Genomic DNA, 14545 nt, shown 5'->3' with positions numbered 1-14545 from the left:
CACTGCTCATCGAGGCTAGTCCACATATTTTCGTGTGGACTGTTGATATAACTAAAATAGTCATGTGTACACAGAATTTCTAAAAGGCTAGTTTTTGGCAATTATGTGCAGAGAGTAACTGAAGCTTAATCATAACTTAATGCAAGAAGAAAATCTGGTGTACTCTTGTCTATAGATCTTCAGCATATTAAATTTTTAGGTCTGAAACAACTGCAGTGTGTACTTATACAGGGTGCACTTTTGTAAGCGCAGGTCTGGACAGTGGCAAAACCGTTGTGGACTTTCAAAGTTGCTGAATGTCAAAACAGTGTGGCCACTGTAGTGTAAGATCATTAATCTATTTAACAAGGAACAAAAATGCTTAAAGTTTCTTCTGAACTGCTTCAAACGGTGCCGATACCCATACTTCCTGTTAAATGTCAGCCCTGAGCAACATGATTTGATTACACATCAACCGTCCTTTGTTGTCAGACTTTCCAAGTATCAGTCTGAATTCATAACCTCCAAGTGTAGTAAGCAAATACTGATGCCAGATCGATAGAAACTGTTCATAAATTTTAATTTGGACAACAAGGATTAAACCAATGTTAAAATGACATCAAATCCAAGGCCTGGCTGGTCAAGCCAACCAACTAGTAAGAGTCAGGGAATGAGAGACAAATGGAAGGAAACGGGGGTAAAAGAAAAGTCTAGCTATCAACTCAAGTCACCCTCAATATAAGGATTCACAGATGCGGGAGACCAAAGTTACAAAAAAAATATTTCTTCTAAAATTAAAAAAAAAAGGCTTTTGCCATGAAAATGATGGGTATAATCTATGTACATCATTCTCAGTTCATGTATGCATACAAAAAAAATCCACATCACAAGATGCTTGTGTTCAAGTATATTCACCATCTTCATCTCCATGATTTAGCATTCTCATCTTTCCATTATTTTGAAATAAAATGTCCTTCAAAATAAAAACAAAATGCAGAAAACCACATTTTATGTCCTACCAATACATATATACTGTATAAATACATACATAAATATATTTTACATACAACAGCCATAAATTTGAAAAGGGGATATACAGAGCAAAGGGGAGGGGCGTGGTGGTAGTGTGTGTGTTTTAGCTTGTGTTGTAAATCGTTTGTCCCTCTATGATCTTGTCAGTCAGATATACTGGTGTGGTGCACGCACACATCACAGGTGTAGTCGTTCTCAGTTGGCCCAGTAAGGGGAGCTGCCGTAGCCCGACTTGTTGACTTGGCTCTTCTGCTGCAGGCTACTGGACTGGCCACGCTGGCTCGGACCACCCTGAACATCAAACATCAATAAACAGGTAAACATCTGCAAAACGGGACATCCCAAAACAGATAAACATGCATGAAGTGACAAAGATGAAACCCAGGAGACTGCTGGAAACTATCTGTACCTGTCCGTCCTGAGCAAGATGGTGGTGCAGCAGCTGTGAGTGTGGTTGCTGGTGAGGCAAGATGTGGAGGAATGGGGCAGGTGCATAGCCTCCAGGAGCTGCTCCAGGGTTCAGAGGCCCTGGACCCCCCAGCGCTGATGGCAGACTGAAGGGAGGAGGGGTTCCTGCATGGAAACCCTGCTTATCAAAAGACTGCAGATAGAGGAGAGATGATTTATTAGTAAAGGCACAAACAGCACAGCAACACAACAGGGTGGGTGTGCAGCTGACATTTGTCACCTGGGTCTTATTGTAAACACTTCCACTGATGTCTGGCACACCGGAGTTACTGGATGTCACTGAGACCCCTGGTAGAAAAACAGTACAATTAAAACTTGGACTTTAAAAATTCAAATTAGCAACAGTGTCTTTTCTTTGTACCTTTCCCGGGGCCAGTAGCAGCAGATTTGGCTTGTGCCTGTGAAGAGGAGTTGTACCCTTTACTGTATTCCACTCCTGCCGGCCCTGCTGTCAGCTCTTCGTACCCTGGAAAAGAAAACATCTTGTCTCATCTTGTCAAACAAATCACAGTAACAACCCTGCTCGAATTGCCAGTGCTGACAGGCATTGGCATCGGTTTTTAGGAACCTGAGCTGAAGGTGTGCTGGCCATAGCCGCTGGGCTGCTGCTGTGTCTGCTGCTGGAAGGGGCTAGCCGAAGGGTTTCCCAGGCCGAGGCCCATGCTGTGCTGCTTGGCCGAAGCTGGTCCTGGCCCTCCAGGAGGAACAAACATAGTGGGGCCATATTGGAAGGTAGCAGCACTAGGTACGGCACCGGGCACTCCAGGGTAGTAAGGCAGGCCTGTGTAGCTGTAGCCTGGCGGCAGAAAGGCCTGCTGACTGCTGTGGTGCTGTGGCTGGCCCTGGGGCTGAGGCTGGGCCTGAGGAGGCTGAGGCTGCGCCTGGTTCTGTCCTTGGCTCTGAGCCTGGGGAGGCTGCGGCGCCGCAAGGCTTGTGGGGGGAGCTGGGGAGGTGGAGTCATTCCTGCCAAACTTTGTGACTTCACCTAGCAAAAACAGGAGAGAAGTCAAGTGAGAACAAACACTGGATTTTAGGATTTCAGCCAAGAGTTAAGGTGCTTTACCTGAGTAAGGGTTGTTGGCAAGGCTCCCGTCTCTGCCGGAAAGAGTTGCTGCGGGGCCAGGGAATGTTATTCCATAGTAATCCTGCAAAGAGGGCTAAAGGAAGAGAAGAGGATCAGGAGAGGATCCACGACAACCTAAAAATCTGAACAAGCACTAAAGAGATGACAAACAAAGAGTTGTCCCACAAGCGTAACAATTCATCTCACCATTGGCAGTCTCGACTGGAGCATATGCAGGTCCTCATAGCCATAGATCTGCTGTGAGGCACAAAAAACAAGAAGGCTCAGTCACACATCCTACAGAATACTGCATGTGTAAATACAAAAGCCCAAGCACACAAAAGTGACTCTGGATCTTAGAAGGTCTACTTACTGGGTAAGCAGGCAGCAGCCCCCCCGGGCCCATAATGTACTGGTTGGGCAGTAGAGGAGGCACACCCTGGGACAGGTTAGGAGGAGCTTTACCTGTCAATACAATAACACACGTTTACTTTAATGTACATCTAAGGGCTCCAATTAGAGCCACTTAAAAAGACGGTATCATGGAGCCAGTGGTATAGGTGAAAACAATGCCCTTAATGCATTACCAGTGGAGGAGGAGAGCAGGGGTGTAGTCCTTGGAGCAGAGAGGTTGGATGTGGCAGTAGCTCCATTGGAGCCAAGTCCCAGCACTGTACTGCTGGTGGCGGTAGCAGCTGAGTGAAGTCCGCTCGTACCAGCAATACCGCCAACTGTGCTGCTCATGTTGTTGCCCATGCTGGGCATGTTGGACAGGTGGCTGATGCTGCTGCTACTGTTGCTGCTGTTGTGGGCTGAGTGGAGTGCTGAGGCTGTGGGTTGGGATGACGTGTAAGAGCCAGATGAGGGAGCCAGAGAGCTCACATTGCTGCTGTCAACACTGGTGTACTGTAGACAAAGAAACAAAAGAAGTGGCTTGAATTGAAGTAGTTCTATTCGATTTATTCTGCAGATTTCATTTCTTAAGGCATGCTGCCTATACTGGTTATTAAACTGGAGACACCCAGATGGCAGGGGGTCCTTTACCTAGGATCCCCTCCCCAAATAATCAAGACATTTATGCTTTTAAGCCTACTTTGGCTTTATCTTTATTAGGACTTTGGCACATCAGCCTGTTATAATTCCATGTTATTAAGCTGCAGAGGAAATCACACAGAGAACAAACAGGTACTTACAGTGTGAGAGCTGGAGCCCAGAGCTGAAACTGAGGAATGACTGCTGACATGACTGCAGAGGGAAGACACAGTGGAATGTGTGATCATTAGCAAGTGTACAAGGAGGCACTACAAGTCAAGAGGTTGGTTTTTTGTTCGTTTGTTTTGTTGTTTTTTTAAAGATGACACACTGAGAAAAAAAATCTTTCAACCATTTGGAAGAAACAGCAGGCAGATGGTAACGGGTACCCAAACAGTATGTATTCTCTTTCGGAGTAGGGAACACAAATGTCTAAATTAAAGCTATACTAAGTTACTGTGTGTGTTTAAGTGTGTCACCTGTTGAGTGAGTTGAGTTGGCTGACTGAGGGCAGGTCCGCTGCCAGGCCGGAGAGCGTGGTGGAGCTGTGTGGAGGCATGGTAGACGGTAAATGGGAGGAAGGAGCTGAGGCGCCGTTGGTGCTGATGTTCATAGACGGTGACTCTGGTTTTGGTGTAGAAGAAGCTGATGAAGCTGAGATTGGGAGTACATAATCGTGTAAATAACCTGAATGAGCTTAGCCAAATGAAGAATGTTGACATTTGTAAAGAGCACCAAATATGCATTCAACTGACCAATTAATCAAAAGTAACTCACTGTCCAGAGCAGCAGAAGTCCTCACACCATTCAAACCGTTCTGGTGGTAAGAAAATATAGAGCAGCTGTGTTTTCATTCACTGATAACAGATAAGAACGTTTACAGCATCTACAAACACAGACTGTATCAACAAAACTTGAGTTCAATTCAGAGTTGACATTATTTGGCAAGACAGTGGAAATCAACCCTAAACAAATTTATCATGTTTGACAGGAAGTTAGTATGAGACTGAGCAAATGACTCATGACCTGTAATTTCTGAGTGACACTGTTTTTACAACAGGAAGTAATACTGTCTGGTTGCTTTGATGACCAATGACCTCAAAGATAGAAAATGGTCAAAGATTAATTTATCCCCCCTCTCCATTCAAAGATTACCACCTTTGAGGACAGACTTTGTGAACTACTGCTCATTAGTCCCTTTTACTCACCATCACTGGCCCCGTGGCCTCTTTGTTCTGAGAAAATGCCAGTCTTGTGTGAGGGGGCATGGTCCCATCATAGCTCCCGCCCACCGTGGAGAAGGGAGATGAGGAAGGTACAGAGGCGGAGGTGGTTGAGGTTGTTGAAGAGGAGGAAGGAGTGTTGGTTGAGCTTGCGGTCCCTAACGATGAGGAGGTGAGACTGGGCAAAGCCACTGTGGAGGAGTGATAAACTGGCTCTGATGAGGAGAGGGGCAAAGACAGGGCCACCGAGAGAGGGCTGCCCAGTGACTCACTGCAAGGCACCAAAATGAAAAGAAGTACAGATAGGTTGACAGTTTAAAACTTTATGTACCATTTTCCATTCTGAGTCATCTATGATTAAATCCATCTTTTACACAGTATCTGACATACACAGTGTTTTGGGGATACATCTTGTTAAATGCGTCGCTCTTGCATTGTTTTAGAAAGATTTAATAAGTGATCAGAGGCAACACAGTACCTGAGCGGTTTAGAGTACAGGCTCGTCTGGCTCTGTGCCCCCGGTCCTGTTGCAGGTGGTGCTGAGGCAGGGGCCGACGCGGACTCCCTCGACGCTGCACTCACGCAATTATCCACGACTCCAAATTCTGGCAACGCCGACTCCGAGCCAAAGTCTAGCGCTCCAAACTGGAGGTTCAGTCCAGGAACATCTGCTGAGCCTGGCATCTCTACTGCAGTGGATGGGATCTTTCAGAAAGAAAGTGAAACAAGTTTTAGCACCTGGATATAAAGTGTGTAAAACTGATGACTTTGGTTTGACTCAAAATTAAAATTCTAATAATAACAGCACACTTAAGGATAAAAGAATAAAAATAAAACCCCATGCGGTCCATAAGGTTCGTGAGTAACTAAATATTTATCTGAGAGCTTAAGGCCATTGCTATCTGTTTACCTTTGACGTGGGAGGTATCCTTCGTTTCTGGCCTTTGAGCTGTACCCGTTGCTGCTGTGTCGTGCTGTTGCCCTGAGGGTCCAGCCCTGCATTCGGGGCAAGAGGTTTAGCACCAGCAGGAGCCATCACCGGGCCTGCCTGTGCTGGCGTGCTGGTGTGTTGGGGAGTAGGCGAAGCTGAAGCAGATGGTGCTTGCTGTTGCGATTGTGGACTCGTCTGACGCGCCAAAGGCAAGGAGGGGCCCGTGTGCCTCTGAACCAGCTGACTCAGCACAAGAGAAGGCTCTGGCTGCAGACCAAACTCACCTGCAGATTCACAACAACCAGAAGGAGCCGGGAACAGATTTGAAATAAGTGAATATAAATGCTTATGTAATAAACAAAAAAGAAAAAAAAAGTGAGCACCACTTTTCCATTTGTACACCTACGGCTGTACTGTGAGGACAGTGAGGTGGTGTTGGATTCTGAAGTCTTCATGTCCCAGCTAGAGGAGGGTGGAGGTACAGGTGCTCCCAGGCCTGGCAGTTGACCAATAGAAGTGTTGCTTCCTTGGGTACTGACAGGAGGGGTTGCCTGGGATGAGGAAAGCTGACCCAAGCCAGGACCCTTCAGCTGTTCCAGTATCTGAGCTCCAGGGCTGGCCTGAGTCCTTTTAGCCTGGCCCAAGTCCCCAAAACCAGCTCCCAGCACTGATGACTGGCACAGAAGAGGAGAAAACAGAGTCATCAATCTTTGTTTCTGGATCTCTGTACAACACATGGCAGATCAAAGACCATGTGACATGAGAAGGAGTGTAGAGTGTATTTTTACCAGAGCAGCATGTGCGTAGCTTGTGCTACTGGTGGCACTGCGGCTGTGGGGCTGCTGCTGGTGATGATGGGAGTTGGTAAAGACCAAACTCTGAGAGGAAGAAGAAGGTGGTTCTCTTGCTCCAACCACAGGCTTCTGCAGCAGAGAAGCGAGGTCCAGACTAACAGACAGAGTCCATTCAGCCAATTAGAAAATATATTACAGCAAAAGAAGAAGAAGAAGAAGCAAAAATGGAAATTCTTGACCCCCCGCCCAAGAAAAGTGTAAAATATAAAGTTACGCACCTTTGCCCAGGGGTGATGTGGTTCTCAGCAGCAGGTGCACATGAGGAGGTGAACACTTTGGTCTCTGAGAGCTGCAGAAGGACACAAAGACAGACATACAATTGTTACACCATCAAAACATACCTGCTACTACCAGTCTGTAATGTGTGACACTGTGTCAACTCACACTAACATCCTCACTCCAGTCCTCAGCTGCCCAGTCTTCCAAAGTATTCCTCCAGGCAACTAGAGGACAACCAGTAATAAGTGAGAAGTGCAGACAGAATAAGTAGGTGTACAAGAAGCAGTATGCAAACTCTGATAGGGATAACGGTCCTGTCTGCTCTGTGGGCACACACCTGGATATATAAGCCATGAGCTGTTTGTATGTGAATATGTGTTCTCCTGAGCTCACCTGTTCCATCTGTGCTGTTGTTGGTCGTTGTGTCCCAAACCTCTGTTTGTGTGGTCCCTGTCCCAGCCTCTGAGGTATAGTCAGCAGGATTGAAAGTCCTGGAGAAGATTTAAGGAGACAAATACTGAGACAGACACACAAACACACACACACACACACACACACACACAAAAAGTGGTTTTCTAGTAATAGAAGTAATAGAAAATACTGCCAGATGAGAATGTGCGTAGTTACAGGGTTTTAAAAAACCTTAACAACAGGCTTTTTCCCCCCTCCTGGCTGCTTGGCCTTCAGATTTCTGTCAGAATGCATTTATCCTGTTAGTTTCTAAATGAAACATCTTCATTCTCATTGAAAACGTATTAATTTTCACCTAAAACTCTTAGAAGAATGAAACTGTGTGTGTGTGTGTGTGCGTGTGTGCGTGTGTGTGCGTGCATGTTCCAGCATACCCCATCCCCTGGGCTGAAAACCTGCTTCCTGTTGGTGCTCTCCCTCGACCTCGAACTCCAGATCCTGTGTGATAGTCACACAAAGGTTAACAACTTACCCTCAAGTGTTCGCTATACTGACAGTGCTGTGTTGGTGCATCTGCTCACCTCTTCCACCTTTGACCCTCCGACCTCGATCCGAGCCTTTGTCCACTGGTGTCACCTCAACACCGTTCTCCTCTGGACGTGCTATGTATGTAGAAACAAAAAAGAAAAGTGACTAACATGAACAGTAGGACAAACAATACTGAAAATTGAAAAACTGAAGTTCCTTACCCTGTCGGCTCCGACTGGCCCCCTTGCCTTTGCGGTTGCCAGTGGCACGACCCTTGCTAGCCTCCCTTTCGCCCTTCTTCTCCCTGTTCTCCTTGTTCTCCTTGCTTTCTGATGGGCCTTCTTTCACCAAGGGCTTCTTCTTTCCCACTGTTTCCCATGAGGTCTGAACACAGAAAAGGATTTTTTTTTAATTAAACAATGACACCTTAAATAAACAGTACTGGATTAATAACATAATAATAATAATACATTTTATTTGAAAGCACCTTTCAAAACACCCAAGCAAATAAGAGCAAATAAGACAAGCATAAAAACAGGAAATGAACACAATAATAAAACAAAGTTTAAGAGCATGGAGAAGTTATACAGAGTAGGCTATCTTGAACAGGTGGGTTTTGAGGGTGGACTTAAAATGGGGGAAAGAAGTGATGTTTCTGAGGTCAGGGGGTAAGGAATTCCAAAGTTGAGGGGCAGAGCAACTAAAAGCCCTGTCCCCCCATGGTAGTAATAAGACAAAAGGAAGGAACAGAAAGAAGAAGAGAAGAGGAGGATCTGAGGCACCGGGATGGGATGGAGACCTGTACCAAATCAAAGAGATATGGTGGGGTAAAACAAGATACCAGCACTGAAGCATTCAAAAGCAGCTTTAATTTAAAAGGAAAAAGGAAAAAAACAAAACAAAACAAAAGATACTGAATAACATTTTATCTGTGATTGCAGCTGCAGACAGCAGCAATTATTATTGTGAATAAAATGAAGGGTATTTTACATCCTTTTCCAATGAGCTACTGATGGCAGACTGCCCAATTTAAAAGGTAACTCCTAGGTAGTGTTTTCAATTGAGGTTTTAGGTATTTTAACCAGCTCTTTCATCAGCTGCTTACAGCCCTCCTTCACCACCACTTAACTGAATTAGTAATCGCAATCCCCTCTTGTTCTTCCCGTCAAATGGAGTGCAGTTAGCGAGTGCTCCGGCTATGCCTGGTTAAACTGTTTGTTTACTTTTGAGTCACACATGCCTTCTTAGGTTGATTCTACTCAATGGTATGTTTTTGCTTCAAGTGGTGAAACAAGTTTGTTGTTCCCACCTTTAGCGGGAACAGCTTTTTCTTGAGTATTTTGCCAGAGCATTGTGCTTTGTTGGAAGTTACCAAAGTAGTTCCCTTTCTTACTAAAAGCCTCTCACTGTCAGACATGTTTGAGCTTGTCTGCTTGTCCATGCTGGGAAACCTAAGTCACGGCGTCCTCATATCACTGGTACCGTGATATGGCACTTTTGTCGTATTATAGCAGATAATATGATATGCCACAGGCCTAATGGTAACCCAACATGAACTTGTGTATTTTGCTCCAAGACATGCCACGCCAGATATTAGAGGGCACTGAAAAACATGAAAAAGAAAGCTGCGATGTTGACGGTTTTTGACCACCCCTATGCAGTGATGTGTAAATAAATACAATAAATACCAGAACAATTTTCCTTATTGTGAAACTACTCCTACAGCATAAGAAAAATGTTTCAGAAGCATCTCTTTCTTTATGACATAGTGAACAGTACAGGTTTCAGATTATGTAACAATGATAGCATTACAGTAGAGACTTCCAGGTAAGACGGAAAACCAGCTATTTGCTATTTTTGGGCTTCCATGAAAGCAAAAACAATAGTGATAGTCGAGCCTGACAGTCTTTCCTCAACATCTGAGCCAGCTGGTATTTTTCAAAACTGCTGAGACGTTCAGACACAACACCCAAGTGCTTGCCAGGCATTTAGTGGCCTGTTTGACCTTGCGATCGGAACAGAAGACCGAATACAATTTTGTACAACAGTTCATGATAAAAAAAAAAGTCACACAAGTACTCACAGGGACACAGCGCAGCTTAGAGACTGATGTTAGTGGATATGTGCATATCTGACAGAGCTCAGATGACACTACTTAAATTCTATTTTAACCAATAAGGTTCTCTTCAAATCCAGAGCAATGGTTCACACTCCACTTTAAGAGTACATGAAAATTTGAAAGTGACAGTACTGAACATTTCACTATACAGCAATGATAGCAGTTAGCAAACCCTGATGATGCCATTAAATGACACCAAAATGTTCATGTTTCATTTGTTTTAAAGTTTCAGCAACTTGTTCTCAACAAAAGAAAAAAAATACACATCTCAAAAACCATCAAACAGAGGCTGTTATGAATAGTCAAAAGCAGATTAAAGGCTCTATATGTGTACTTTGCATTTATTCCGTTTATTTCACCTAAAGTTGTCATTTACCATGTCTGTGTTGCTCTCCAGGAGGAAGTTGATGGCTCTGCTGACATCCTCATTGCAATCATGGAGCGCAACCATGCACTCATCCTGGTTTTTCCCCGTCACTTCCATCAGCTTGGTTAAAAAAGAAAAAAGAAAACATTAGAAAACAAGATTAGAAATGTCAAATGATAAAAACAAAATGCACAATGTAGATTAACGGAAGAACATGACAACATAGCCTGATTCTCCCTAAGAGTCTGACATAAGCCCCACACAGTCTGACAACCACTTAAGGGTCACTAACCTGGTTAACTTTGCCCTCAAAGTCAGCATCATTCTTGTCATAGATCATCTGAGCAAGCCGGATCTGCTCAGCAGTAGCCTGTAACACAGAAACAATTGGACAGCTTTTACCAAGAGAAAAATGAGGAATAAAATATGTGAAATATAAAGAGAATGAATTCAAATGTTTGTTTTGTTTTGAATTGTCTGAAATCACTTTATATTGTCACAATATAAAGTGCATGATTGTGAAGCTGCAATCAAAACAAAAGAAAATACTTTTCAGCACTGATCGTCAGATAAATTGCTTGTCATGGTTGTGTTGGGGTTTGTTTTGGGTTTTTTTTGCTTTTTTCTCTTAAAATGTCAGCATTTCAAAGAACTGTGGTTTTAGGTATGCAGTGGCTCACCTGTATTTGTTTCTGTGGTTGTGATGTGTGAGCGGAAGCTGGCAGCGCTTTTTCCCGAGGGCCCCGGGCCTTGTCGCCGCCCAGCGAGCTCATCATATACAGTATATACAAAACTCTGTATGTACAAAATAGAAAAATCTGCAGAAGGAAAACACAACATGTGTTGATGAGTGAACGGAAAGGAAAATAACACTGCAGTTACTGTGTTGCTAGAATAGAGCATCAGTGTTTGTTTTTATTTTTCTTGAATAAGTCCGAATGCCAAAAGTATGTGCTGTGGGTATACCTAAGCCTTATTGGACAAATATGAATACTCCCCTTATGGAGGCTGTAAGCCCCACAGTTGGCCTGGTGACGCAACAGCTTTGCTGAAAATCTGGGTCAAGGAGGGAAAGCAACCCAGTGTCCTCTTACAAACAGCACAGAACTCTGTGTGTGCGAGGCAGAACAAACACTACACACCCTGACCCCACACCCCTTGCTTTTCTAGACAGTTTAAAGCAAATTTGTTGTACACACTCCAAGCACCAAACTTCTGCAGTGAAATACTGAATTCTTCTCTATACTTCTATAGTCCTGTGCAATATAGATCTTGTTTTACATTGGCACCAGCTAACATGTTTTTAAAAGCACATAGTAAACAGTATCAGAACCACTTCCACAAGGAGGGCTTTATTTACCCATAAGCATACGGCCAATGTGACTTCTCAGTACTGCAACGTTTACCAGTGAATTTTCACTACAGTGTCCATCATAAGGACGACTACAGATGTTCCCACTCACCCATTTGTTTTATGTCAGAGAACAATAGCAAGTGCCTGAATGACGTTTGCAAATACAAAGCTGCCATTGGCTACTGGACTGAACAAAGCTTAATGCACAAGGACGACCAAGCTTCAAAAGGAATTTTAGCTTTTACAAAAGCAAGAAAAAATAAATATATTTATGACTTTGGGAATATATGAAGTATATATAATAAAAATATTTAATAAAAAATATATAATAAAAATATTACTACATCGCAATTACGGGTATCGACAGTCATGGCCACAAACGATAACAAAACAATAATCCAATAACAGTATTTCGCAATTCCTACTATATTTATGTTGGCAACCAGAAATATCAAATCAGAGACAAGTTCCACGAAGCCCCGTGTTTATATACATTAACTTATATCTGTTTACAAATGTCTAAATTATATTTATCTACAGGTTATTATTCCAGTAACGAAGGAAGCAGAGGGTTGTTTTGAACCAATGCTAACATTAGCCCGCTGCTGTTACTTATATTTCGAGTTTAACAATGAGACACTTTGGTAACGGCTAACATCCCATATCGCTCTTTGAAAAATAAATCAGATTCACGTAGCATCGTTTTAGATTGAATACTGACCGACTTTGTGCCTTTGGTGTTATGGTCCCCTTTGTCCTCGCTAGCAAGAACTGAAGTTAGCTACCAGCTTGCTAACGCTGAGACCGTAGCGTCGATAGTGAACAAACGATGCAGTGGGATCGCGGATAGCTAACGATGCTATCTAAATCTGGTCCAAGTTGATAGCCAACGGCGATCTAACTGGCTTCTTTAAGCTTTATAGGCATTTAAAGGTCCACACCGCCATGTTATGACAGTTGCCTTTAAACCAGACGTGCCGCAAACATGTAAACTAGACGCTAACCAAGCTAACAACAAAGGTACACGAAATCTAAAGCAAAGGCCTCGTAGCGAAGCACAATCCCATCCCGACATTGCTCGCCGGGAAACAAGACAACAGAAAAATTGCGAAAAAAACATCCTTCACAACCTCGAGAAAACGAAACAGAAAAGCCAGCGACCCGGTGTTTCACCAAAAAAGACAACAAGCACGTAATTAAAATACCCGAAAACACACAAACCTAATTTGAAAATCGCAAGAAAATATGTTTTTATTACCTGCTAACACGCTTCACTCGGCCAGCAGCAGACAAGATGATCACGTGACGCGTGGTGCCGCGGTGGATGCTCATCTCTCGTCTCCAGGTCACAACTAAACTTCTCAGGTTTTACCATCAGCGATGTCCAGCAAAAACGCAGATTTACTGGATTTTTAATCGTGGTGTGCTTTTTGAAGACGCACACAGTTACGTATATCAGATAATGCTATGATAATGTACATAAGTGCAATGATATTTGCCAATCGCCTACACGTTTGAGATATTTGTTTATAAGGCATTAATCTCGCCAGAGTGTCAAGTTTACATTATTAAGCTATAACTGAGCGAAAGTGATCAAATGTATGGCTGGATTTAAGGGCATAAAGCGTCTGCACTTTCACATTGCTTACATCTCTTGCCTGTGTTTCTTTGATTTTGATTTCTCTCCCTCACTTATTATCTGGAGAATTTTCAATTTGCCATTTTTCATAGAGTTAACGTCATCTCTCATTTTTCAGCTAATGTGGAGGCAGAATTCATCCATATGCGCATTTACGCACTCTGCCATGTACGCAAACTGTTCCTCTTTGCAATGCTGTCTTTTAAAGTTAGATTCAGACATCAATCTAGACATACTGTAGATCTTTTTCAGCTCCATTAATTACAGCATTTTGACAGACATTTTACTGCTGAATATTAGAAGAAGAAAGCAAACTACACGAGTGTGGTGTTTTGTACTGAGCTGTATGACTTCACTTATGTTCAATATGGAACGATTTTTGACTGAAAATCTTAAACAGTGAAAATCTTACAAATACACATGAACTGTAAAAATAACTATTACTGGCGCGGACACAGCAGGTATTTTGGTGGTTGGCCTTATTGTATATGTAATTGTAAGAGTTTCCCTTTAACGGCACAGAAATTTGAGAGGAAAATATTTAAATGACTCACACAACCCTTATTTACTGGTTTGCTGCACACTGCCTAACACTCAAATTAACGCTGAAAGAAGCAGACGTTACTTTGTTTGTGATATTCGTCAAAGCTTGAGAGTTCATTTCTTTTTAATGAGAGGGGGAAATGTTATCAGAGTGCTTAATTGTGACAGGTTGATAGCGGTGAACGCAGTGCTAAACCTTTGCTCTGTCCTGTAACACTTCACCTAGTCCTCACGCTGAGTGTTTACAGCTGTCTCCCTTTCTGCCCTTCATTAATAATACCCGTAGGTTACTTTAGCCTGTTTACTTTAGTTCTCGCCTACTTTAGTTCAGAATTAAAACGTGTATGCATGTCTCAGGAGTGCGCACAAAGAGCAATTTACATGTACTTTGTTGTTGTTGTCTGCTTTTTTTTTTTTTTTACTTCTCTCTGTCACAGGGTAAATAATCCCCCCCATATGAACATGTCCATTCTTCATTGGTGACTCTCTCAAGTTCCTCCTGATTTGACAGTCTTCTGGCATGGACCTTGGTCTTCAGTTCATCACACATATTCCTTCTTTCTTGACGAGATTCCTAGTTCCAGACTGACTAAAGCATCTCCACACCATAATACTCCCACCATTGTGTTTCACTGTGGGGACGGTGTTCTTTGGGTTGCTTGCCCTTCTTTCTCTAAACATCAGCAGCATTTCTTTGGCCAAAGGACACACTTTATAGTATGCATAATCTTTCTCTAGATTGACCTTAGCATACTTGAGTCTGGTTTGAAGGTGTCTCACCTG

General features: G+C 43.2%; 1 protein-coding gene across 2 annotated transcripts; it reads right to left on the bottom strand.

The window, feature by feature from the left end:
• Nucleotides 1–542: 542 nt before the first annotated feature.
• On the bottom strand, nt 543–12944 carry ubap2a (ubiquitin associated protein 2a). 2 transcript variants are annotated; one of them, XM_084927862.1, is made up of 27 exons: nt 12839–12944; nt 10907–11044; nt 10519–10596; nt 10236–10346; nt 7962–8124; nt 7794–7874; nt 7647–7710; nt 7195–7292; nt 6967–7025; nt 6801–6871; nt 6517–6676; nt 6135–6402; nt 5708–6012; nt 5276–5502; nt 4783–5068; nt 4352–4391; nt 4054–4228; nt 3736–3787; nt 3130–3448; nt 2916–3007; nt 2750–2800; nt 2543–2636; nt 2048–2464; nt 1841–1945; nt 1700–1767; nt 1421–1612; nt 543–1302 (listed from the first exon to the last, which is right to left on the bottom strand). In XM_084927862.1, the coding sequence occupies exons 2-27, from the start codon at nt 11000–11002 to the stop codon at nt 1207–1209; spliced, it is 3768 nt and encodes a 1255-aa protein (XP_084783988.1). In that variant the 5' UTR covers nt 11003–11044; nt 12839–12944; the 3' UTR covers nt 543–1206. The 2 variants fall into 2 exon arrangements, with proteins under 2 accessions (XP_084783988.1, XP_084783989.1); XM_084927863.1 differs by lacking the exon at nt 12839–12944 and adding an exon at nt 12302–12797.
• Between the last annotated feature and the right edge of the window lie 1601 nt (nt 12945–14545).

This window comes from Perissodus microlepis, chromosome 5 (genome assembly GCF_051167445.1).
Source record: "Perissodus microlepis isolate ML-2025 ecotype Zambia chromosome 5, ASM5116744v1, whole genome shotgun sequence".
Classification (NCBI taxonomy): Eukaryota; Metazoa; Chordata; class Actinopteri; order Cichliformes; family Cichlidae; genus Perissodus; species Perissodus microlepis.
The sequence above is the reverse complement of the archived record's forward strand: the minus strand, read 5'-3'. Positions and strand labels throughout refer to the sequence as shown.

Excerpts from the sequence above, each read along its gene's own strand:
- ubap2a (XM_084927862.1), bottom strand. The coding sequence starts at position 11,002 with ATGATGAGCTCGCTGGGCGGCGACAAGGCCCGGGGCCCTCGGGAAAAA. Across the intron at positions 10,597-10,906 it reads AACCACAGAAACAAATACAG|GCTACTGCTGAGCAGATCCG; the intron begins GTGAGCCACTGC and ends TCTGTGTTACAG. Across the intron at positions 1,303-1,420 it reads ATCTTGCTCAGGACGGACAG|GGTGGTCCGAGCCAGCGTGG; the intron begins GTACAGATAGTT and ends TTTGATGTTCAG.